This window comes from Anticarsia gemmatalis, chromosome 19 (assembly GCF_050436995.1).
Source record: "Anticarsia gemmatalis isolate Benzon Research Colony breed Stoneville strain chromosome 19, ilAntGemm2 primary, whole genome shotgun sequence".
Classification (NCBI taxonomy): Eukaryota; Metazoa; Arthropoda; class Insecta; order Lepidoptera; family Erebidae; genus Anticarsia; species Anticarsia gemmatalis.
Window position 1 is genome coordinate 6600658 of NC_134763.1, and position 27350 is coordinate 6628007.

Genomic DNA, 27350 nt, shown 5'->3' on the forward strand with positions numbered 1-27350 from the left:
GGCCACATTTCCCATTTTTTTCTAAATTTAAAAAAAATATTTAAATATTAAATATACATTTCTGATATTTTTTTGGTGAGTACCCAAATAATTGACATTTCAAAATATGCAAATATGATTTGTGTGCTGCACGTCAAATCACAATAAAAAATATATTTCTAAAAAACCGGCCTAGGTACAACAGGTTCCCTTACATATTTTTGTTTATCACTGTCCTAGGTACTGTTATGTTTGCCTTTCATTTGACATAACAACATTATGTCTAACGAAACAATCTAACAAAAGCATCGATCATTATTGACTAACAACATTGTAAGAGCTAACTGTAAACAAATAAAGAGAACTGTACCTCGATTCTCTACCACTATCGACTACCGACAACCGGCTAGCTATCGAAATTTTGACATTTAGAATGTACTGCCAAAATGTTTCCAACGACACCCGTCAGAGGCGCTGATCAGATTTTCATACAAAATTTCTCGATGACAGTTCGGTTGTCGGTAGTCGATAGTAGCAGAGAATCGAGGCACTGTTCTACTTATATAAATAAATTACCACACTAATTGCGAAGATCATTACAGTTTGTATCGGTCAATGGTTTTATACGCCATTATTTATGCTTTTTCTGGCATTCTACTGGCTAAGGTTTTTATGCGGTTAATGTTTGATAATTATATGTTTAGCTGTCTTGGTGGCCTGAAAGAGTCTTTATGAATGGTCGTGTAAAGTGTAGCTATAGTTTTCTGTTACTTATTTCTTTGGTCCACAGTTTCCTGTGGTCTGTCAACAGGTCACTGTCTTCTGGGATTACAATAAATACAATATTTTAATGATAAAATTTAGGTGTATCTTATGCACCTTAGAAAACTAACGCGAAGGTTACAAAAAGATGACAATATTTAAAATTCAGTGTACTAGATTTGTAAATCGATTGTATAGATTCTATCAATTTATTCTATAAAAAGCAGTCTATCAAAAGAAATATTATATTACGCTCTATATGATGTACAGTTTCCTTTCCCCACTTTCCTCCTTTAGTCTTATGAATCAGTTATAATAAAAGAGATTGATGACGTAACTGCGTGTGCTAACCCTACCGTATCAATCGACCGGTACATGACACGATCGCCATTTCTCCCACGAAGACGTGCGCGGGCGCCACATACGAGTAAAACAAACTGGACTATATGGCTGTCTTAGTTTAGTAGGATACAAGGGAATCACTGCATTGTTGCTTAAGAATATTGTGCCGAACGTGAAGGAAACGATAAAACGAAATATGAATTGATAAAATCAAACGCTGCTGTTTCATTTTTTAAATAATATCATCAGGAAGACTCGTAACTTGTTATAGTATTTGACAAGAATTCTCCTTATTAGTTTATTTGCTAAAATTTCTGAATAGTCAGGAGTTTGAATGTGGTTCTGTAGCGTGGAGCGAAATTTCCAAGTAGGTTTTATGACTTCTTTATCTTCATGAACAATGTTCAGGAAATAGAAACTAGAGCCTTAATTATAGTCGCATTTCTTTTGTAAAATTACTTCAATTTAAAAAACCTGTTTCAAGAAGACATGTTACTTCCCGATCGTTCAGTTTTTAGTAGTGTATTATGACTGTCTATCGCGACTTTGGTACTTCTTTCAGGAAGAGTTATAGAGTATTTTCTTTTTAGGAAATTATGAATAATAGTCTGAAAGTTAATACTACCGCTAAGTTAACAATGCAAAGCACTTTCTATTAGAACGAAATATAGGTCGCAGAAACTATAATAATACTAAAAAATATATTTTATCTATGGTAGGTACGATCTTCATTTTGAGCTTATGAACTATGTTATAAGTAAAATAACCATACAATCTAGAATACCTACAGACATTAATAGTACAAGACTAATTAAATACAAGATATTACATTTTTTCAGCCTTCATTTTCGACTGCAGTCGTTGAACTCTTTTGTATGGAAGCTTGTTTCGCCAAGAGGTTCGGTTATCAAAACAAAAACACTGTAAGTATTATCGAATACGAAGTCATAAATATGACTTAAATGAGATACCTTTCGATAAACCTGTTTATAATATATGTAAGCACGTTCTTGAAATTTTTCTTAAAGAAAAAGTTGCGTTTGAATACTTTTTGGATGGGAGAACGAGTTATTTTTGTAATTTTGTAAAGTTAAGCAATGTTTGTTGGGGTTATAGAAAAGATGGGTGTGCTACTTATGTTGTTATATGTATGAATATCTTTGGAATTTAATTCTGATTGCTTTAAATCAATTTAATGTTAGAAAACAGTTTGTAGTGGGTGTGAAATCTTCTTATAAGCAAAACAGCATTATCACGACGGTTACTCATAAAAATACACAATTTCTTCAATGGAAAGTTTCTTGTATAGTTTGTAACCGCACAGACATTGTAGAGTCTAAACTATCTACGCTAGAGATGCCTCAGTGAGAGGCTTCGTTTCAAACGGCCGCTGTGCGTCGAAACGCGGCGTCCCTAAATAATACCGCTATTATACGCTTAAAACTTCAAACAACATACCGGTGGAATACAGAAAAACACTCCTAGCAGGTAGCAACACTTTCTAACAAAAAAAAAGTAAGAACAATTCACATTCACAATTTACACCACACTGTAGAAAAAACTCAAGTAGTTTTGAAGTGTTCCTTTAATAATGTTTTTTTTTGTCACGAAAATGTATGTTTTATTGTGTTTTGCGCATGCGCGTGCGTGTTGGTAGTTGTGCGCGCCGCGCGGTACTGGCCGAGTGAGCGCAGACGCGACCGGTCGAGATTTCTCCCCGTAAACAACGAAAGCGAGCCTCCGAGCCTTTCTTCGACTCGTGGCGAAACGTGATAGAGCCTCTACTTAGTGTTCTCGATTGAATTACGTTCGAATTTAACGGGTTGATGCTCGTTTGATTTACATTTCTCGCTGTCCAAAAGTGTTATGTATCTAAATACGTATGTTAAATTTTAATATAAAGAACCCAGAGTGCTTATTGCATAATAACTAAGAACTATTCTACTAATAAAATTTGATGTTTTTCGAATAAAAAGAAAATGCCCGCTGGCTGTCAAAATAGTTTGTACCCGATTTATAACTGAATTTATCTGATATTTTCTTATAACGCTATATACTGAAGCATCTACGCAAACCGCTTTGAGAAGTCCATTTTATAAAATAAAGAGGTGAGAAGAGAGTGAAAGAGCTGGATACGATCGATACAATTTACCAAGCAGTGTCGATTATAAAATCGAGAATTAACATTCGTAAACAAATAGTAGAGATAGTGATGCTTTCATTTGACTCACAACTTTGGATGACGCGCGATGCGCTCAGGTTTTGCAGAATCGGTCAAGGTGCTCCATACGATGACCTCATATAACACTCTCAGTGAAAGAGAGGCTTAAGCGACTTCAGATTCATTCTATCTTATGCCCTTTTTCCACTGACACAGGTGAGAATACCTGCGATTGCTCTCGACACCCACATTCAGATGCTTTTACACTTTGTGCATCAAGTTCGCGCCTAAAGATAATAAAGCGAACTTTTTATTGAATCATTTTGAATGACTTTTCAAAAGGTTTTGGTCGAAACATTCTTTAAGCGAGTGGTAGGTATAATAATTAAGTTTTCTTTCACACAGTAAACTGTAGTAACTTACGGTGACTAGAGTTCGTTTACCTATTACTTTAATTACATAAGTCTTTAATTATACTTTTAAAAACTAACTTGTTTGACTGACTTACTTATCGAAACATAAGTAATGATTTCATCGTGTAGATCAAATTAATGGGCCTAAAATTCTTCTGAGAGGACAACCTCTACATTCGATAGCGCTATCCGAGACTCGGGCTGAGAAAACAAATAATTAAATCAGTAGGTTTTCTAAAAGAAATACAATTTTTAAGAAATTGAAATAAAAGTAGAGAAATAAATTAAACCAACTGACAAGGCTGCTAGTACTAAGTACAATCTAATATAGGCAGAGTAAGCACGAAAATATTGAATTACCTGTGTGTGTTTCCGGCTAAAGAAAATGGTTAGCCTGTTAGAAGTGTCCTTACTCATACGTGATGAATCACAACTCATAGGTATTCTGTGTTATTCTTCACTTCACATGGTCAGTGGTCAACATTGTGTGAAAGCTATTCAAGATGTTTGACGGTATTTGACTTAATGACTAACTGGCTGATGACAAAAGCAGATGCTAGGTTTATGTAATTTAGAAAAGAGAGTTTACTGTCTGAACGTTATTTCATTTAAAGATTTCAAGTATTGTCGATTGCTCGATACTAGCAATCCTATAACCACGCGAGTTTAGTTCGAAAGATGTGTAATGCTGTATCTCCACCAGGTATGTGCATGATAGCGAGAAATTCCAACAGAAAATGATTTTTTTGTATTGTGTAAGGGCACAGCCGTGATTAGTAGCAACAGCTCTCACACACAATCAACACAATCTTATTAGCGAAATGTTGCCCCCAGACCATTGGTGGTCACGCTGCCTTAGAAGTACATCGGTCGTGCTGTGTGTGATACGAACTCGCTTCCTCTCGATCGTAGGTTTCTTGAACTACTGTCCGTTTTAATGATAAGTTTTCTATGTTTCAATGAGTTTTGTAGCCAGATCTAGTGCTCAACTTCATAACCACATGGAGAAGTGCGCCACAACTCCATTGTTAATCTATAGCACCATTTCCTGTTTTTACTCAAGCAATTTGGTAGCTGTTTATATTAGATCTTTATTGTCTTTCATTCCATTGTCCCGCGTTATCTGTCGACGTGATTGAGTAGGCTAATGACGGATAAAATAAATTAAAAATATTAATTATATTAATATAGTTATTACATACTTTAAAATTGCCTTATTTTTTGACTCGACCTCTATGACGCAAAGGCTGCCAAGCCAGTGTGCTGTTGTCGTAGGTTCGATTCCTACACCACATGAAATTATTATTTGTGGGACGAAAAAATACTTGTTACGGCCGTAGATGGACTTCGTGTCCGTTGCTTGTAAAAAGAAAGTCTCCGCAGTACAAGAGTAATTATTTATCTTCAAAAAACAAAAAACGCAACGGACCTAAGTAAAATTGTGTTTCGTGCATATTTATCTAAAGATACCTACGTGTATAGCAAAGCTTATTGATAGCCTATATTATAATAGCTGTATTAAATAAAAGGGGTTTCCCAATTCACGATATGATTAGACTAATCTATTATTAATAGTTACCTATATCACTTCATAATCGTTTCTATTACTGGTTGCTAAACAACTACGACGTAAATTAATGATAGGTTTTTTCGAAACCTCTGCAAAACAAGGCTCTGCATTGCTGTTATTTGCTATACCTACATGCCGTATAAACTTTGATCTATACCTACATAGACGGGGCTCACACAAGTCGAAGACGTAGGTTCTTTCCAACCAGAAGAAAAACGCACTTTCTGCAAATATTTAATTTGATTTTGAACTGATTGCTAAGTTTAGGGATTTTAAATGACAGAATTCTAAAAGAAATGTTTCAGTTATCTAATAAACTGTCTCGGGCCTGGTGATTTTATGACTATGTTTGTATGTTTGCAAAGAGATCAAGATTTTACGCTCAACATTCCCGCTCGCATGATGTTAATAATTTGTCTTAAAACTTTCTAAACTTTCGAGCTAAATCTCGAAAAGGTATAATTTCGTTATGGATGGATAAACGTTTGATGTCAATGACCTTAGCTAACGCCATATGACGGTTACCTATGTTGTTAGGATATCAAATAATTATTATCCTTAATAAATAATTCGTTATTTAAATACGGTAAGTATTACATAACGGCCGTCAGGGCAAAAGTGACCGCACCCTGAAGTACGCAGGCAAAAGGGTCTGAAAACTAGACCACTTTTGAATTATTAGCAAAGGAAAGGAAACATTTTTTTGCAGCGTCAACGTGCAGGTTGTGTACTCTACTAACCTAACTAAACTTCACCTTTGAAGATCTATGTGTAAGTGCGAGCGAGAGATTTTTAATAAAATGACATGACTTAGTTCGCACGTTTGTAATGTGCCAGATAGTCTAACTATTGCTTAGGTGGGTAGAATATATCATATAACGTAACACTGCATAGCATTTTTACGCTTGATCTATCAATATTGTCGCAGATCTTGTTTGTAAGCAACTTTATTGATCAATGTTAAGGAATGATCAGAGTTTGATCGTTTCCGACTATTGTTCATAAGAATTTTGTATACATAGCCCTGTAATGGCTGATGGTAACACATTTTTGTGTTTGAAGTAGATTTTGAGAGATTGTTGACTAACAACTACTACTGATACATTTAATATAAGATTCAAATATTTATTATGAGTGCTCGCTCTAATATTTCAGGGTATCTCTGTTCCGATGATCGTGTACTCTACAATTTTATTAAGTCTGGCCGAATACAAATACTTACATTGGTAACAAAGGTAGATACTTTCCCGATACCTCGAATGTCTTTATAGCGACTAACTGTAAATTAATATTATGTTTGATTTTCAGCAATCTTAGGATAGGGACAATCCAAAATGGAAAAACGAGGAAAAAGTAAAAAATCGGCCCTCGTGACAAAATGGCTAAGAAGAAAATACTTCCCCACTGCAGCGCAGCAATAATATAAAGAAACACAAGTTTATAATAAATATTTATTTGGAGCTCCACTCCTCATAATTTTTAAAACAAATGTCATTAACAGACTGGACTTTGCACGTGAATACAAAATGGCGACGCGAGAACCCAGTCCAAAGTAAAATAAAATTTTAAATTACATGTCAATACATTGTACACTTAATTTAGTTAACAATAAGCTTTAGGAGAAAGTTAGAACGATGAGGCACTATTAATTTGAGTAAAACGCATAATATCTAAATTACTATCTTATTATTACTCGCTAGGTATTTTGATCCAGGAAACTAATCAGTCTGAAACAAAGAAGAAATACGATTGTGATTAATATTTATTAATTTAATGTTAAATAAACAGAGGTCCCTGTATTTATCTACAGCTATCACAGGACACGACTCTTCTCCCAAAATGAGAGGGCTATGGGGGAATTAAGAAGTGGTTAGGTATCCCTTTAACCAAGGCGCACTGTTAATGGCTACTAGATTAGGAGTCTAAATCGATCGAAGAACATTACTATCTTCAATTGGAACTTGGAATGGAATTATAGAAATATGTAAAAAAATACTAGTAAACTTTTCTTACCTTTATTGCATTAGGTTCGCCATTTCCCTGATCATGTGGGAAAAAGTAACTTTTCTTCTTCTTTACGTATGTTGCATCAAGATGATTTCTGTAATAAAAAAATACTATTATAGTCGCAATTAACTACTACAAAAACTACAACATACAACTTCTAATGACCACAATTACGAGTTAAAGGTTAATTAAAATGGTATTAATAAGGTAAATACATAGTTCTGCAAACATGAAACGAAACAATTCAAATACGAAATGTCTTACTTTTTATAAAACAACTAGAGAATCAAAATCAACTCTATATTTACTAGTGAAGGTCTAAATTTGATTAACATCTACATTTATTTATTGCAGAACTATGCACTTACGGGAGAATCAAGTGGTCCTCTTAAATATGTGCCAAATGCCGGATATGTTTTTATAGAACGAGTACTTCCTTGGTGGCCTTTAGGAACAATAAAAAGTTGTATTTATTCAGTCAGTTTCTCTGTAAGAGCATAGTTCGCAGAATTATGTTCCAGCGAGAGTTAAAAAGGTTAATGTTATTTTTACAGTACATTACAATCGACTCGATAAGACTTCACCCGGGTGCACTTTATATTGTACTCTAACACCGTTCCCGAAAATAGCTCCATTTTGTAGTGTAAACCGCATGAAATTCCGTTCAGTCAATTTTAAGTTTATTGCCAACCACTTTATTTTATAATGTGTAGTTGCAGTGATGACGACATTGACGACTGCATTTTTGTTTTCATTTTCAATGATACCCTGTGTCCTTTCCGTTCCTAGAAGACTTATCATAGGCAGTTAAGATACTATTTACCACGCACTAGGATTCTATGGCCCACTAGTTCCAATTTACTATTGACAAAAGTAGCTCTCGCTGGAATGCTAAATACGAAATAGAGTGTCGCTTGATGTACATAGTATTTGTTGTATAGTAGATAATTTTGTAGTGAATAAAAAATATTTTGATAAAACATGAGAAACCGTGACTTATTTCTTTTATTCCGCTTCGATAAATAATAGCAACGTGATTAAGATTTCATGCACATATTTCATCAATTTAATAAAAAATATACATATGTTATAAGCTAGCGATTAATTTATGGCTTATAATGGTATCAAGGAAGACAGTAATAGATCTTGAACACAAATCTTTGATGGAGAAAGCAATTGACCGATACATTTATTATTTATAATAACTTCGCATGAAAGATTCTGACTTCCAGGATACATAACTATATAATATCACGCTTGTTATTCCCGAGGTGAAGCTAGAGGTGTATGATTACGCCCGCGTTTCGCCATTAACTATGTTAGACCCATATAATAGGGGATGAGGCTGGTGCTATATACCAGGACGTTACCAAACTCTTGTTGACTATTAAGAATTATGCAATATATTATACTTCCAGCACTTTTATTAAATATGAATGTAAGATACCCGTATAGAAAAAAACTATTAACGTAAATAGTAATGCAAATATCTTGTAAAACCCCTATAATACAACAAAAACTATGCACATCAAGGGCTTATAATCGCGAACATATTTATTATTTAACCTCTCGCATCAACAACTTCAGAATGTGAGAGATCACATTGTACTTGACTTGGTCCATTCCGTACTGCAATATATTGTTCGCACAGTACGTAGATATCGGCGCTAGACAAGTGTTGTATACAAGTAACGCGAACATCCACTTTGGCGTGTTGGTGTTAGCTATAGCGCGTATTGGACGCGGTGTTCGGCGAACGGGTAGTTCTTTTGTCTCTTTTCGATGGACGTTCAATTCTTCTGATGTTTGAAATCTATACATATTGTTCAGTTAGTTGTGTTGTTAGTTTGGTATGAGGAATCGTGTTTGGTGCTTACCGTTTGTCGAAGTATGACGGCGGTGTCGTATCTAGTGATAGTTCTGTGCTTGATGGCTGTGGACAAACATACTGCTTTATTATCTTGCACATAACTGTAGGGCCGAACACAGAAGATCAACATTTTTTAGAGGAAATTCAAACTTGACAAGTGGACTAATTGGGCTGCTAGAATATGTTGCCTCTACATAAGTAAGCAACTGTATGATATTATCCAAATATCATCAAAGGCAAGGATTAAAAGACTAATCCAAAAGCAGCAGTTTTCTCGATAGAGTTGTCAGCTATATGGTTATCACAGCAACGGCTCAAATTACAACACAAATAATAACAGTTATTAACAAACACTTACATTATTCTCTTTATCCTCACTATCAGACGAGACCCTCCTGTTCTTGCAGAGCTCCGGCTGACAGCGGCAGTTGCCCCCGCAGCCCTTGTCGGACTTGACGCAGCCGCACATCTTGGTGGAGCAGCTCCCGCGACACACGCAGTGCGCGGCGCCGTCACTGCCGCGCTTGACCGCGCGTGACGTCACGGGCGCCGTGGATACCGACGTGTCGGCCGTCGACGATATGTCTGCTGCCGTGAAGTTCATTGTGAGCCGGGAACGCTGCGCCTGGTGGTGGAAAATATTATGAATAATAACATAAAATAAAAAAAGAATAAATTAATTTCCAAAACTGGTGCGTCATATACTGACTGCTAATATACTACAATAGAGATTTAACTATCCAGTGATGTTTCACATTCATATCACGCTAATGTTAAGTAAATAAAACACTCATATGTTTACAGAAAGACAGAATGAGGCGTGTAGCAATTAACGCTCGATAATTTCATCTAACCATTTACACTGGGTCATACTTTAAGACTATAAAATATCACATCAGAGTGACAAAAAAGGGCTGTATAATATAAGCTTACTTGTATGCGCTTGAACAGTGGCGTAGCTCTCCAATCAGGATCCTTATCCCTGTCTTCAAACTCATCGTCTTCTTCATCAGTAGGCTCCACGTATTCCACCTTCTTTGCAGCTTCCACACCAACATCCTTCTTGGGTCGCCTTTTAGCCTTCTTACCAGCTGAGCGCAGTTGTTCCAACTCATCTACTAGCTTTTTCTGTAAAATATTGAGTGATATGAGTAAGCTTAGGGGTGTATAAATGTGTTTACGTTAATTAGAATGTACAAATTCAAAAAGTATCTAGTTGGTTATGCGTAAAAAAAATCATATTTATTGATATAGCATTTCCAACACATAAAATTAAGTGTAGTGCAATGTATGAAATGCGTTTTATTTTTGTAATAATACGGGCGTATGCGTGCACGCTGTCCTAAGAGAAAAGCTACACGCACGATCCTATGAACAGATTCTCCTAACAAAATTATCATGTTCTGCTAAAGAGTCGAATAACTGCAAAATCTACTTGTCGTATAAAATCTAACTACGACATAAAACGCGTGTGTCATCTAAAACGTGCTTTAATACTTTGAGTTAAGGTTCACAATCAAGTGGGCCATACATTTTCCTCCTCGACCTGCTCCAGGCGCTCCTGCTGGTACTGTATCACGTTCTGCAGGTGTTTGCACGCTTCGCTCTTGTCACCTTTGCCGACTACGCCTCGCTGGAGAGCTACGAGGGCGGAGAGCTGGAACAATAAATATTGTTAGGGATGTAATATCAGCCGTTAGACAACCAAAGGAACTTCAGATATTAACTATTTAAAGCCCTCTGAAGTACAAATATACACCAAATGCGTGTGCGTGAGATCTGGGTGTCTAAAGATGACTGGAAACAAATGCTTGCGGGTGATGGACTTATTTTTTTCGTGTCAGAATCAGGTACTTATAATGATAGTGTCGACAAGAGCGGCTATCTATTGGTCAACACGCTGATACCAATATCAAAACAGTTAACACGTTTCCTTGTAGTTCATTGTAACAGACATGTAACAATAAGCTAAGATTGGAGTGCCCAATTACTTTAAGAAAGAACACCAAACTTTTATATTGGAAGTCACACCTATTCCGGTCTCTACAACTAAAGCAAACTAAATTAAAAAAACACAGTTCCCTACCTTTTGTTCACTTTGTAACTTCACCATAGCCAACTGTCGTTCGAACTCAGTTTTGCTATTCTCAAAGTCCATGGCGAGTCTGTCGTGGGCTTCCTTTATCTCTTCATACCTCGCCTGGTAGCCCTTCTCACTCTGGTTCTGTAGTTCCCTCTTAGCATCGACTAACAACTCGAATAGACATTTGAGAGCGACTTTGGCTTCGAGCATCGATTGTATGTTGTCCCATTGTGTGCGGGATTTGTTTTCTGAGGAATAATAGAAGGATTATTATTTTTCTAAGCAAGACTGTGTCCGTCTGAGATTATATGCATATTATGTAGAAGTTATTTAATTTACACCAGTGTATATTTTTCGCGGTTATAGTTACTAACGAAATGGTTGAACAGATTTTATTAGGCTTAGTTTGGAAGGTAGAAACTATGTTACAGTGAAATGTTTTATATAATCAAACAACGCCTGAAGAGCGACACGAAGAGAATCTTTCCGACTGCAAATTAAACATTCTACCCAAACAATAACAATATATTTAATACGACATAATAATTTATTGTTAGTTACCTTGATCAGCAGTAAGTATCTTCTGTTGCAGGTCGGATATCTGTGCCTTACGCAGCGCGAGATCGTCCTCAAGTTCCGCTATCTTCTTCCTGTTGGCTTCATCGTCTGTACTGTTGCGAAGGTTCTCGATTTGTTCTGTTATCCATGCTCTAAAATAGAAAATAGTATAATGAGAAAATTAAGTAGTCACGCGATTTTTACAAAATGCAATGAAATTACTTTGTTTGGGATTTAGATAGTTTATTAGGGGACCCTAGCTAAGCTAAAGACATTGTTTAGGGACTTTAGGGAAATGAGCAATCTTTATTTTTGAGAGTCGTATGCCGAAGAACGTCAATATGCCGACGGACCGAAGTAAAGGAAGCAAAGAAAGCAAAAACGATCTTAACTCACAGACTACAGTAAGTAAAGATCGCTTAAGCTGTAAACGCGCGGGAGATCAAATGCTTTACATTAGTTGTACAATTATTATGTAAATAGAAGACACTGTACCTATACTCCATGAGTTCTTCGAGTGACTTTTCAGCTTCCACAATACTGAGGTGTACTTCAAGCTCTTGTTCGATGTACTGTTGTACGGCACCCGCTTTCACGCTGCCTTTAGCGTTGCGCTTCATCTGAGAGAACTTCTGACGCTCTAGGGCTTCCTGGAGACCAAATTTATAATAATTACAATATGTTATAACAAAATATTCCCTCGCGTTTGTCCGCCTGCTAATGATAAACATAAAAGGCCGCTAGTAAAAAATACCTGTAATTAGATATGGCCACCATGTTTTTACGATAAATCCACGATAACTCGGTTAGACGATAAATGAACACGGGTCTACCTTGAACCCCACTAAACTTGGGCTAAGCAAAAGAATATCTTGCCAAAACCTTAGGAGCCATTCATCGCTGCGCAAAAGTCTCGAGTCTCAAGTTTTAGCCAAAGTCAGGTCGTTTGAACAATTGACAGACAGACCAATTTGATTCCATAAAACCCTATGAAAATCTATAATAAGTTTTGCATTGTAAATGTACCTTGAGTCTCTTATTAACAGCCACAGCCTCCTCCATCTTCCGTTTAAGTACGTTCTGTTGCTTGGCGTGCAGCGACTCCATCTTGGCCATGGCGGTGGCTCGCTTGCGGTCCTCATTGCGCAGGCGCAACATCGCGCGCTCGTTGTCCGCCTTCCACTTGCGGAACTTCTCGCTCTCTTCGCGCATTTGTTTTATTATTTTCACCTAGTTAGAGAAACAGATGGTCCATTAAAAGTAATGACCGAAAAAATATTATGACTACGATGACTTTTTATTTCATTACTTTCCCATTGACGGGCAAGGGTCTCCTCCCGAATAAGAAAGGGGTTAGCCATTGAGTTCGAGTTGAGAACGAGGAATGGGTTAGCAGTTATAGTGACTTATGCAGATATTAAATACCAGTTTTCGTTACAGATCACACTAAATGGCAGGTTTCGTTTGTAAACCATTTTTTTTACATAAATCCCAAAGTAAGGATTACTATTGTGTGTAGCGAATATTATAAAACTAGCGAGAAAGAGTACTAAACTTCCCGAAATTACAGAATTCCTGCAAATATTCAAATGGCAATAAAGTTCGTCATTATCATCAAGGGCTATGACGCGAATACCATAGTCATAGCCATGCAAGACATACCCCTAATTAAAAACAATTGAAACTTATGGTAAGGCAAATTAAACTTACTTTAGTGGCCTTCATAGATTGTAGTTCAGCGTTCAACGACGCGATCTTGGCTTCATTCTTCTCCTTAGTCTTGATGATGTGTGCCTGTTGTTGACACGTCTTCTTCAAGTCAGATATCTGCGCTTCCAAGCTCGATACCTTTGTACGACGCTCCTCGTGCGACGGGTCTTTAGACTGGAGAGAAAATGTACTTTTTAGTTCAAAATAATAATGCGGTGTAAAGTACAAAAAACGTTTTAGAACTTAAAGCAAGTGTTTTTGGTTAAAAGCAGTGCATTTCCAAAGAGTTAATTGATTTAGCGGTTTGATATCACATTCGAAAGCAGATTTTACACGTTGTATTAAGTACAAAACATTATGAAAAAATTGTGAGGACCATTTTAATCGCTATTATAACTACACTACTACTACTACAATCGATTGAGTTGAATTTTAGGTTGAGGTTTCTTTAGAAAATTGTTTGAGTTTTCTACTCTCGTACGATACTCTAGGATTAGGCTTAAAACAATTGAAATTAATATAAGTCAATACCAATTTTTCTAAAATTTATTAGTGGTATTTTTATAGCTGGTTGCTGCTTATGTAGAAGTCCTTATGAAAATACAAAATATTATTTCGTATCGAATATTGAAGTTTATATTTATCATTGAAGCATGCACTAGTAAACACTGGTTATGGTTTTCAAGAGCGCATAAATTTTAGCCCAGTATACAACGCGTGATATTTGCAAGTCATTGGAATATATCGAGTGTACGGTGTTATGCAAATATGTTAAGTATTCACTGGCTTCTATGACCTGCGCTACAAGTGACGACCTGACTGGTATTTCCATTGGAATATGGAATATGAAGTATTGTGTTGTTAGTGCAAGACATTTTAAACTCATATAATGAGAGGCACATATAATTTTTATTCACTTTGTTTTTTGGCGATATTGTTATTGTTGTACTTGTACAATTTTAGTGATGATTTAAGCTATTTTATACACTAGTACTAAATCAAAATCACGGGGTGGACCAGTAGACTAAAAGATAGAGCCCCATAGAAGTTGCCTTAAGTCTAGGCTGTCCATGTGGAGATGACACGTTAAACAAGAAATACGCCGCGATTAAATACATATTACCAGGCTTTAAGATACCCTTCAGAGTTTTCTGAGACTGTTAAAGTAGCTTTTTAGGTCTCTACTGACATCTATAGAGACAATGTGTAATTATGTCTATGTTTCAATTGTTTCACAAGTATTGTTAAGTGCCGGCACAAATTACCTTGTTGCCTAAGACCCCCTGGGGCGCCTACTCTTTAGATACACTGAATATAAACCGAGAAGAAAGAAAGTTTTGCTACTAGATGTTTATCTCACCTTAGTCTGTTTAAGTTGTTGCAACAGTTCATCTCGCTCCTTCTCGAGTTGTGAGATCTTCTCTTCGTTTTCTCGAAGATTCTTGTGTCCGTCCAGCATTTCCTTGTTGTTCGCAAGTATCGCTTGTACGACAGAGGCCTTGATCGCCATCGCGCGGTTTAGTTCTTGTAGCTCTTGGTTTAGGGCCACCTGGAGGAATGTATTGATTAGTACAATTAACATTTGAAATGACTTAAGTGCTAATTTTAAGCTAATGTACGATGTATGACGAAAATTCGTGCCAGAATCGAACTCTGTAAAAATATAAAACGAAAAAATGTTCGCCCTTTAGTATTGTATGCATCATTTTGTTACGAAATAAATTTTAATCGGAAAATAAGTTTGTTCCTATAAAGATAAAGCATAAATTTAATAGAAAATTTACTCACTTTTACCAGCCGCAATAAGTAAACATAAAACTGTATTAATATTGTCTTAATCAATCAAAACCCTATTTAAAATATACAATATTCTCGCATACAACTTTTAATGCGAAGATTTATTCAGGCACCACACAAAACCTACCACTAAAACAGAAATATCAACATACCTGTCCCATAGCTCGTTTCTCCTCCTCCAACACCGCTTGGTCCTCATTCAACAACACTTCATCATCAACCTTCTCCAAATCATTTTCATTAACAAACGACAGCTTAATCTCATGATCGATCAACTCCTCATTAGTCTTCAAGTTCACCGACTGTAGGTCTTCCAACCTCGTCTTTATCTCCTTCAAGTAATCCACAACAGTCGTTTTCTGATGCTCATCGTCTGTTGTAGTAGTGTTCAAGTTCTCTATAGTTTGATTACATTGTTCTGTCAACTCATTCAATTTACGTTCAATCTTGTCTTTAGCTGCTTCAGCTAATAAAGCCTTTTCACAAAGGTTTGTGTTTTCTATCAGCATGTTGCTTAAGTGTTCAGTGACTTGTTTGTGCTTTTTCAGTAGTTCTTGGTATCTAGTGCGTTCTCGTTCTAACTCTTCTTGTAGTTGTTCGTTGTTTTGCTCGCTGACGGTCGGCATTTTGCCTAGGACTTGTAGGCGGAGTTCGTTTACTAAGTTGTTTAACCTGTACAAAGCATAGTAATTGTCATGAATTTGTAGTATTGATTAATTCTGGTGGCCTTTAAATGCTTATAATTCTCATCCGAGTTTGTTAAAGGCCGTGTTTAGTGAATAGTATGCATGTCCCATAAGAAGGGAAAAGATAATGTGAGTTTAAAACATTAACATAAATAGACTTTCCTTTTGTTTTGAGAAATTATGTATATAATATTATAGGAATAAATCTGCTGACCCCTGGTTTCTGCGTACATTTAGGTATTGCGGTAGTTTATCTATTCAATAGTGTCAAAACTCAAATTTAAAAAAAGCTATTGAATAGATAAACTACCGTTAAATGTACTCAGAAACCGGGGGTGAGCCGCTGATTTAGCTATAAATAGCGCTGAACGGAATTACCATAATATGTATTATGAGAATGTCATTCAGTAAAGCTCACCTAATAATCTCAGCAGCCTTAGCGTCCTGGTTGATAATAGGCTTGTTGCGTATCCTACGCGCACGGTCTGCGTACCGCAGCGTTGACACCGTCTCGTCCAAGTTGTAGTCAGCCGGGCTTACACACGCCACCATCAGCGTTAGAGAATTACCGCCCAAACTGTCTGTAAATTGAGTCAAAGCAAGCTTTTGAGAACAATGTTTCAAATGTAACAAGTTTCTAAAATGTTCTGCAAGCTAAAGAAAAAATGGTAAAGAGACCTACTTATTTTGCTGTACATGTTTTTCGGCTTGTACAACTTTAGCGCCCATAAGCTCACATCACTTGCGTTTACGTATACGTACATGCATTCGATCACGTACAATATACACGTGTAAAGATTTTTTTTTCTTTTTAGAAGACAACTCTCGCACTAAGAATTGCTCTTGTGTCGCGGGGACTTTTATAAACATACAAACAACGGACACAAAGCACAACCAGACCCAAAACAATAATTTGTGGATCGCACAAATAAATAATTGCTACGTGTGGGAATCGAACCCACGACCTACCGTTGCAGTGGTAACGACGTGGCGACCTAAACCACTGCGCCACGGAGGCAGTCGAACTTGTAAAGATGTAAATATTGATATGTTAATTTCCTTACCTTGTAACAACCTCGTAAGTTTGCTATCACGATAACTGATAAAGCTCCTATTGGTGCCATCTCCTAGCGCAGAGATGACGTTGCCGAGTGCCAGTAGACCTTGGTTGATCTTCACGCCTTCCTTCAGTCGCTCACCACTTGCCTTCGTCTTCTTAATACGCTCAGACCCTGCGAGATCCACTAGGTGGAACTTGGATGTTGTTGCTAAGTTCCTATGACAAGAAAGTACCAAGTTTTAGAACAGACATGGATCAAGTTTTGTTGGTGTATCTGTTAAAACAACCTGTATTGACTTTAAGTAATAAATATAGACAGCTCAGCAAGTAAACCACAGTAAGTTATGAAACCAGCAGTTATGTTATAAATCATAAGACTGCAACATCCCTGAGATTTTTTTTTTTTTAAATCTTTATTTAAAGGGAGATGGTTCAAATTTGAACATGTAACCCCCATAGTTCCAACAAAAGTAACAAAAACATTAACAACAAAAAAATAACAATTAAATTGCCCTATTTTTGACCCCAATTTGGGTCAATTTACAAAGTAATTTGGCCCCCTTGGAGAGGGGAAAAGCTAAAATACTATTACACCAGCCAACGTTAAGGTGTTCTATGTTTTCAGAAGCCACAACATGTCTTCTGAAGACCTCGTTCCGCACACATTCCACCAATATATGGTGTACGTCCTCAACTCTGTCACATTCACTACAATTAGTGGATCTTTCTCTGCCCATCATGTATCCGAACTTATTTAGTGGAATGTGCCCGGCTCGTAGTCGAAAGCTGGTTACAATGTGATACCTTCCCAAACCGCGCCCATGGAACCAAAGGTCGTGAGGCAGCGATGGCTGTATAGTTTTGTACCATATGCCCTTATAACGTGATCTTTCGTCAAAGTACTCGGACCACAATTTGGTACAGTATAATTTCAGATGACGCAACAGGCTTGTGTAGTATGGCACACAGTTGAAAACCACACCCTCAGTCAAAGCCTCCCCTGCAAGTTTGTCTACTGCCTCATTTCCTAGTAAGCCAATGTGGGAAGGTATCCACTGAAGAATTACTATTGTATTATCTGAATTTAATTTATGTAAACTATTAAGAACATCATATGCCAATGTAATGCCTCGTTTTGTGGACGTACACAGTTCTAAATGTTGGAGAGAACTTTTAGAGTCAGTGAATATCACAAACTTACAATGATTTGCTACTGATCTGATATATGATAATGCTTCAGCAATCGCGATGAGCTCAGCATGCATAATAGAAATATCGGATTCCTTTATAGACAATTTCACCGAATCATTTGTTTGTATATCTAAGAAGGCAGCCCCTGCACCTTGACTATCTTTGGATCCATCCGTGTAGATTTTATAAAATTCAGCATACTCCTCATGTATATATTTGTTGCAAATTAACAGTAAATTTTGAGTGCTACACTTATGTTTGGGTGTGTTTAAATTCTTAATATTCGGGTTTATAAAACTTTTAGTGTTAATATTACTGATCCAGGTATCCAAACCAAACATCTCGAGTTGCTCACTAGAATCCACCGGTATATTCTTAAATCTGTCAAATGTAGTGACCAGTAATGGTTGTTTCCTACGTCTCCAATATAAACCCTGACACAAACTTGACAGTTCCTCTAATATTGAACACAAATCATTATCTCTTAGGGATCTAGTCTTAAGGATAAAATTGCCAGCTAAGTATGTTCTTCTTACAACCAATGGTTGAAGTAGCAGTTCCGATTCCATAACATGGATAGGGGTGCTTTTTATAAATCCTCCTATCGCACGCATATACTGGTTCTGCACTCTGTCTAGCTTAACACAGTGAGTTGCACAACTAGAGTCATATAAAAAACTGGCATAATCTAAACGACTACGAACTACAGATATATAGAGGGTCCTCAGGTGACTAGGGTGTATTCCCCATCCGGGACCGGTAAGGACTTTAAATATATATATAAATTTTAAGGCTCTCTCTCTGACCTCGTTTATATGTTTTGCCCATCTCAAGTTTCGATCTAACCACACTCCTAAATATTTGACAAAAGGTACACATTCTAAGGACAGACCATCGATACATAAATTTACAGTTTGTCTTCTATAACCATTCTGAAAAATGCATACTTGACTCTTACTTGCAGATATATTCAGACCTAACTTTAATAGCAGTTCATGAAGAATATTTAAGTTATATTGTAGTTTAGATACACACTGAGTGATAGAAGAACCGGTATAATATAACACGAAATCATCCGCATATTGAGAAATAAATATATCGGTTTCTATAGTTCTACATATCTCAATGGTGGTCACATTAAATAACAAGGGACTTAACGGGTCTCCCTGCGCTAAACCACGCCCTGTAGCTCTACCATGAGTTGGCAACTATAGTCTCCCGCAGACACTATAGTTGAAAAAATGTATGAAAACTCGAACAGCGCCTCTAGCGGATAGTTAAGGTACCAACATTGCTACCATGAGTCGCCATAGTTAGTAACGTGTAGTTAAATTAAACAACAGTGAATGTAGATTGGCTTTGTCGTTCATTCTTTCCGTACGATAATGGTACCATGAGTTACCAATTTGACAGATGCTACAGTAACGAACTATTACTGTAGTAGTTGCGGCACTCACCGACTTTTAGCTTCGTGAGAGGGTATTGTTTTACAAATAATTGAAGTTATTTTCCATTAAAAATGTTCGGTAGAACAAATATTGGTTGTGATATATTCGAAACTGCTGCATTCAAAGATGAACGACGTGAACAAAGACATTTCAAAGTGGTATGCGTGAATTAAGTGGAAATCCCCTCAATAATTGTAAAAAAAAATTTACAAAACTATATCGACTAACAAAGAATTGTTTATAGAATTATATGATTTATTATGTCAACACACGGGTTTAAAATCTCCTCAAAGAGTTTCATTAGAAACAAAGGTAAGCTTAACATACATCTTAGCTATTTTATTTTGTTCCGAAAACCTCTCAAGAACAAATAAGTTTCTTATACGTTTTTACAGGAATTAAGTGCTATACTTTTTCACGCTCACGATGACTATCAGCGTGTTGTTGGGGAGGCGAACCATTTTTTCCCAAGAGGCCACAAGTGTGATCATTGTAAAAGTTACTTCAGCTTTAAACCATGCAATTTTTGCAAACATGTTCATAAAGTTTCCTAGGACGCGGCAGGAAAGAGGATTATTTAAACAAAGGTGAAAATAAAATTACTTATTAATTAGAATCCTTGCACTAGCACTAAAACGTAACTGAGGTGTATTGTTTTGTCCCCGGCTGACAATAAACAAAAAGCAATAACACAAAATCATAAAATACACGAAAACGTACCAAATTATATGCAAGCGACGACTTCTTATTTTTGTTGGTTAATGCTACCATATCAATTTGAAACGTGTGTCGTATTTTCTCTCTGTCTGTCTTATGTGAATAGAAGGAGATAGAACTACATCACTCGAGCATACTCAAGTTACAGATTGAATGTTGACATTATGTCGCAAAACCACAGATTAAAAATCTTACTACGAATGATATAGTTTTAACTATAACGAGAGTAGTTAACGTCAACACAACTCATGGTACGAACATTTAAGCCCACTGTTGTAGTTGCGTTCTCACGTTAACTACTCTAGTTAAGTAAGATGATTTAACTACGCCAACTCATGGTAGAGCTACTGATGTTCTACATATATAACCATCTTCAGTACGTATTTTAAGTTGTCTTTCTGTTAAAAAATTCCATAAGTATTGACAAATTTTGACCCCCACTCCAAAGTTATGTAGGATAGTAATTAACATTTGGATATCGACATTATTATAAGCACTGTCTATATCAACGAAACAAGCAATGGTGGAGTGCCTTTCCGAAAACCCTTTTTGTATTCGTGCTACTAAACAACTTAGACTGTCCAAACAACCTCTAGTTTTTCTGAAACCAACCGTATTGACAAAGAATAAGTTGTTTTTTTCAAAATACCATTCCAATCTCCTATTGATTATTAAATGGAAAATTTTGCAGAGACAGCACATCAAGGATATAGGCCTAATTGACGTCACTAAGTTAGGGTCTCTTCCCGGTTTAGGGATTGGTATTAAATTAATATTACGCCATTGGGTGGGTACAAAGCTATGAGATAAAAATAAATTATATAACTGAAGTAAAATAAGTTTCCCATTCCTCGGCAAGTACTTGATCATCGAGTACGATATATCATCGCATCCAGGAGATGTATCCTTACATTTAATACATTTATCAAGCTCCTGTATGGAGATACTCCTCTCGAGATCTACATTGTGATTCGATAAAATAGGCATCTTAGGTGATACATAATCTGGAGTGAGGGACAAAAGTAGAAGTAGGTTATTAGCTGCAGTACTGTCTACGACCAATCTAGGTGACCTGTAACCCTTTATCCATCGCATTTGCCGCCACATATGGGATGCCGAAGTTTGTTCATCAATTGATGAACAAAACTCGATCCAAGACTGATGTTTAGCTTGCCGAATCAGTTTCTGCGCTATTCTAATTTTATCATTTAAGAGATCCAGGTTAAGTGGTGTCGGATTTTTTCGGAAATTTGATAAGGCCAACCGTCGAACGGCTACGGCCTTCGATAAGGACGGATTCCAGTACGATTTTGGGGTAAACTTTGTGTCTGGATTTTGTGAAATTTTAATAACGGGTATGTGAATATCTGCGGCTAAATAAATAAAGTCAACAAATTTGTCATATGCCATTTGGGGGTGTTCAGGAAGAATGAAGCATGAAAAGAGTTTCTCTAGACAGGTTTCATAACTGACCCAGTCGGCTTTTTTAAAATTTCTTATGATTTCCAAATGGTTATTCATGTTACATTCAGAGGAAATGTGTATTATCAAATGATCACTTCCTAAAGTTTCTTTTAATACAGACCAGTTGAATCTCATAGCGATGTCCAACGTAACAAGTGTAATATCAGGGGCTGACTTTTGCAAATGACCACTAACTAACTTAATACGCGTGTCACTGCAGTTATTCAATATAGCATAACTATTATCGATCATGGCATCTAATATTTGTATCCCTCTGGAATCTGTTTTAATTGACCAATTAGTGTGTTGTGCGTTAAAGTCACCAAGTATAATAGTTTTTCTATTAAAGCTAGACAATATATCACACCAGTCTGAATAATTAGTTCGTACCGACGAAGGACAATATATTGCAATTATATTTTCTATAAAGGAACAATTAAATATTTTAACATGAAGACATTCTATACCCCTATTCGTAATTTGGTAGTTAGTAAGTTGAGCTCTAATTGATTTGTGTGTGAGAATGGCCACTCCTCCGTATGAGTCAGCTCTATCGCGCCGAAATATATTAAAATCCCTGACTCTTAATGAACTATCGGGTTCCAGCCATGTTTCAGAAATTACTGCTATATGAATATTACTTGTAAATAATAGATGTGTAAATGATGTTAACTTAGGTTTGAGACTTTGTGCATTCCATTGCATAATGTTCAGTTTAATACGTTTACTATTACTATCCATTAAAAACACTTAATGCTAACTGTAACAAAGGACTATCTGACACGTTTTCTACCACCACCGATAATACCCACTCAATAAATAATTTAAAAATACTTTTGATTTTCGCCATCAACGAAAGTCTTTTAAGGAAAATAATTTCCTTCACCCGCACTAATAAATCCATAAACTGATACGACTGATCATCGGTATTTTCCTCTGCGTGTGTTTGTGGCGTGTTCTCCTCCGCTGGGTGCTCCGACTCATCCTTGAACAGGTCGCTCCATGTCTTATATTGTGTCTTATTTCTTTTCTTGCCGTTTCTGGTTTTCTTATTTGTTGTCCCAGTTTCCGCTGAGTCTTCTTGCCTTTCTTCTGTACTCAAAGTTATGGTTGGGTGGTCCTCTGTTACATCCAAAGACTTACTGTCTTTAGATGTGGTGTTAACAATCACTCTGTTTTGTCGGGGGGGTTCGGTTGCCACAGCCGCCGCGTGTAAGTTTAAGGCTCTCTTGTAGGTGCAGTTTTTATCAGCCATTATGTCACGAATTTCTTTCTCTCTAATATATGACGGACATGTCCTTGATAGTGCCATATGACGACCTGAGCAGTTTGCACATTTGTAAGTTTTCGTCTCACAGTTGGCGTGCGGCCCGCTGCACTTAGGACATACAATTCTGGCAGACGGGCACATTTAATTTGTATGTCCTAGTCTCCAGCACCGCGAGCATTGGGAGACGGGAAATATATAGGGTTCCACTCTGATTCTCAGTCCGTCGGCATGTACATACTCCGGTAGACAATCCCCCTTAAAACATAGCCTTACAACTTCGCTAGGTGTCCAACCGCCATTCTCCTTATCTCGTCGGTTCAGCCTTCTCACCGATATTAGTTCAAGGTTTTCTGGACAAGTTATGCTTTGTTGGACGGTTGTATCCTCTAGTTCCAGGTCCACGTCTTTAATCACATCGTATGAGTAGCCCACTTCTAGGTCTTTGCTAAAGCGCCAACCTTTTGCCACGAGTGATTCACACAAACAAAGTTTGTTCATATCGGTGACCTCTCTGAATTGAATACGAACGCGATATGCGTTTACATACTTCACCCTAAGTATGTTATTTATTGACAGAGCTTTCAACATCTTAGCCAATGCAAACGACTTAGGTAACTTATCTTTACAAGATATAGTTACTTCCCACTTCGGTGGCTCGTGTTCAGAGTCCTGCTTGCGCTTTCTCTTTTCGGTTCCTACAACTGTCCACTCTTCATCCGATTCTCTAGCTTCCCGATTCCTTTTCCTTGTCCCATCCCGACCCTCTTCCTCTTGCACCAAGATGTAATACTGGTTGCCCACCATAGCATCCACCTCCACATCCACATCCTCATTTGAAGATTGTGAACATTCCATCATTCGTTCGTAATAATGTTATAAACAATATCACGAAGTAAGTGCCTGCGCACTGGCTCAGGTAGCCGGCCGCCCGGCGCGGCCACTTGGCAACCGTGAGAACAAAAGGATTGCGATAAGAGCTAACGAGTTCTGCGAAACGACTCGACCGTACGCGTGCCGATACGAGACTGACCCCTGAGATTTTGATGATGAGAAGATTTCTTTATCGGAGATTTTTTTTATTTCGTTCTTTCACAAATGTTTGTCCTGGGTGGGATTCAATCCCAGCACCCGCGGCGATACGGTTATTTCGATGACATCTTAATAAATCTATATCATAGAAGCATTCGCACAAAACATTTTAGACTAACTTGTCAGTACGGCTCTCTTTAGCGATAACGATGGTGAACACAGCGTGACTGCGACTGGAGGCCTGGTTCATTGCCGTGGAGCCTGTCACGCGGCCTGAAGATCCTCGCTCTAATACCATCATGGTCTCCATGGTTGAAGTCACTGGCAGCTCAGTTATACCTGTAAATATTTGTGTGGTTTTTATATTGTTGAGTTCTAGAGACGCATTTCGCCATGACGCAACTCCACCATATAGCAAGAAAGTTATATTATTATGCACTATTAATTGGCAGTTTTATCCAAATCGTGTAAAAATTAATATACAGCCATCATGAAGAATTTATCTTTATTAAAATTAAAGAATTTAGGGCTTGATCAAATACATCTGTATGTAAGTATGGTGCAAAAAGTAAAAACAGTGATAGCCAAGTGGTAGAAGTTTGCTCCTCCCGTTCAAGTAGTGGACAGTTTCAAGCCTGAGACACCACACTAATGACATTCAAAATTATATGTGTATAGAAATATTTATCACTTGTTCTTACAGTACGGGAAAACAATGTGATGAAACCTTGCATGGTGTGGTAGGCATGCAAAGTAGAGGACCTTAGCCTAACTTGGGGTATATGGACACATACATAGATTATATGGAGTTTATCACTACATATTGTAGAACATTTAACACTATAGTGTACTTACCAGGTAAAATAACACCTTTATTAATATCCTCCCGGATCTCAATAATACTGTGGCCCCTCTCCTTGCCGGAGAGCAAGTCGTAGCACTGCTCCTGATACAGCTCCATGAAGGACACATTCACCTTGAATATGAACTTGTCTTCATGTGTCTCTATGAAGTCAAATATGTCCGCCACCGCTTGGGGTATCACACCTGTTATATGAACAATTTACTAATTTAACTGCTGATGCCTTACTAAGGATTAATAACAAGAGTAAGCACAGCTCATAATGGTGCCTGAAATATTTGCTAGATAGTTGTAATACAACTACTTAGATTGCTATAAGATTACTCCCACATGCCAGTATTATTTTTTTTAAAGATGTTTGTATTGTAGGAAACTCAAAATAAGAAGTTTATTCTTTAAGTTTGTGTTTAAATTATTAATCTTAAATTAATAAAGGCTCTGTACAAATACTTTAAGTTGAAAAATTCTGATCATCAAGTCCTTAGTGAATGGAAAGATAAAGAAGTATGTTTAGTCCATGTAACAATTGATGAGAACATGCTGCATTATACTAACCAAGCCTAGTGGAGTCACCATCTGATCCAGAGTAGTTGGTACCCATAGTGTAGGTCTTGCCAGAGCCAGTCTGGCCATATGCTAATATTGTCACATTGTAACCTGGAATAAACCAAATAATGCATTTTTTAAATAAAGTCTGTCCCTCCACCCATATTTGCTTTTCCTTCTAAAGTCTTAAGTACGTGTGATGTAAACATAGCTCTGCTAATGGTAACACAAATCACAATTCAGTTGTAAACAGAAGTTAAACATTGCTAGTTAAGTAGTTGAAATAGTAGTAAGCAAGGAAGGAGGTAAATATTCACCCCTTAATACCAACATACAAGATTAATCAACAATGCACAGCTCAAAGATTTAAACTAAATGATTTAAGAGTTAGAAATACTGTCCATACATAAATAACTTACCTTGAAACAGTTTTCCTATAAGACCTTTCACAGCGGTATCATAAAACTCCTGCTGTGTGATGTGCATAGGGAACACATAGTTGTAAGTGAATGCCAGGTCTTTGATCTGTACCTGCGGCTGTCCTGCCACCACATCGATGCACTCGTCACATCCTCGCTCTATTTCCTGTTGCATCAATGGCCTAATCCGTAGTGCCACCTGCACTGTGTCTATAGTACCTTTACTGTCCCCTTCAACCATTTTATCAAAGTTTCTTTATATTTATATAAAAAATAAAACTCCACTCCTCTCCTAATTCCTCAACAAAGTTACCATATCCTAAGATTTTTGGTTTTCCAGGCCTGGATCTGGATGATCAGGGTTTGTCAGATGGTTAGGTTTTATTTTTAAATCCAGTGTGCGGCATTCGATTTTGTCAACCCTGACATTTGCATTTGTTAATGCAAGGAGGTTTTAGTGTAACGAATTAATTATCAACTGTAAAATACTTCAAAATCCGCTACCATTCCGAGTCCTACAAGTGTTTGATACAAGAAACAGAAATAATCTTCGTCTTCGTGTGTATATTGTCAATAAACTTACTAATTTACTGAGTCTGAAAAGTTAATAACACAGTGAAAGAAGCAACAATATCACAAAATAACAATAACTATTCACTTTCACAAAAATACTTGCACAAAGTCACGACAATAAACTTTTAAAAATACAACGGTTGGAGTCAGTCAACGATCCTTTTGAATTTAGGGTGGCCAAAAAGAAAATAATCTCATTTTCAATTTTCACCAACACGTGACAGAAATGCACAAAAATATCCGGTTCCAAAACGTACCGTAAAACGGGGTGAATAGAAACAATTTTTTAACTTTGTCCTAAAAATTTGTAGCGAATAACATGTTATTTTTATTGTCAGGTTGTTTTATATCATGTCCGGCGCCATGAAGAAAGAGTTAAAACCATATTTGTCCAAAAATATGCATAGTTTTACGATATTTCATTAAAAAAATGGTCAATTTCTATTCACCCAGCGATAGGGGTGAATCGAAACGACCAAAGGGGTGAATGGAAAAATTGTGTTTTAAAACGTTTTTTCAGTTAACAATATTGTATCTTTATAGATAAATATACACCTAAAGAGATAAACACTCCAAACAACTCATTAGAAAAGAAATTCCACTTTAAATCCAAAGTTTTGAAAAAAATGTATGGACCATTAAGGCATTCGAGGACGGTTGACTTTGAAGCAATTTTTTGGGTATAAATATCAATTTAAACATTTAAACAATTATGACACCGCAGAGAAGTAATATCGACGTGTAATCATTTCAAATTTGAACAAAATTCTTGAACGAGGAGTACTCAAACATTGGGCTTGAAAACTTTCCTGATTTTTTTTCTATTCACCCCG

The 27350-nt window shown here is 36.8% G+C and overlaps 2 protein-coding genes across 6 annotated transcripts in view; both read right to left on the minus strand.

The window, feature by feature from the left end:
• Positions 1–2814, minus strand: part of sas (stranded at second transmembrane protein) — a 57218-nt gene extending 54404 nt beyond the window's left edge. Inside the window, exon 1 of one of the 3 annotated variants that reach the window (XM_076127210.1) lies at positions 2542–2814. The gene's annotated coding sequence lies outside the window, so the exon portion shown is untranslated. The remainder of the gene's footprint in view (positions 1–2541) is intronic. The other 2 variants (XM_076127209.1, XM_076127211.1) reach the window with 2 other exon arrangements.
• A 3856-nt stretch (positions 2815–6670) lies between these two features.
• Klp3A (kinesin-like protein 3A) lies at positions 6671–26671 on the minus strand. Of its 3 annotated transcripts, XM_076126734.1 has the most exons (19): positions 25945–26669; positions 25535–25636; positions 24973–25164; positions 24297–24456; positions 17003–17214; positions 16357–16519; positions 15405–15924; positions 14816–15004; positions 13456–13629; positions 12772–12975; positions 12241–12395; positions 11749–11897; positions 11191–11435; positions 10636–10761; positions 10038–10232; positions 9463–9729; positions 9112–9167; positions 7241–7328; positions 6671–6954 (listed from the first exon to the last, which is right to left on the minus strand). In XM_076126734.1, the coding sequence occupies exons 1-19, from the start codon at positions 26183–26185 to the stop codon at positions 6946–6948; spliced, it is 3447 nt and encodes a 1148-aa protein (XP_075982849.1). In that variant the 5' UTR covers positions 26186–26669; the 3' UTR covers positions 6671–6945. The 3 variants fall into 3 exon arrangements, with proteins under 3 accessions (XP_075982849.1, XP_075982850.1, XP_075982848.1); XM_076126735.1 differs by lacking the exons at positions 6671–6954; positions 7241–7328 and adding an exon at positions 7603–7679 and having other exon boundaries at positions 25945–26670; XM_076126733.1 differs by lacking the exons at positions 6671–6954; positions 7241–7328 and adding an exon at positions 8784–9047 and having other exon boundaries at positions 25945–26671.
• Positions 26672–27350: the final 679 nt, after the last annotated feature.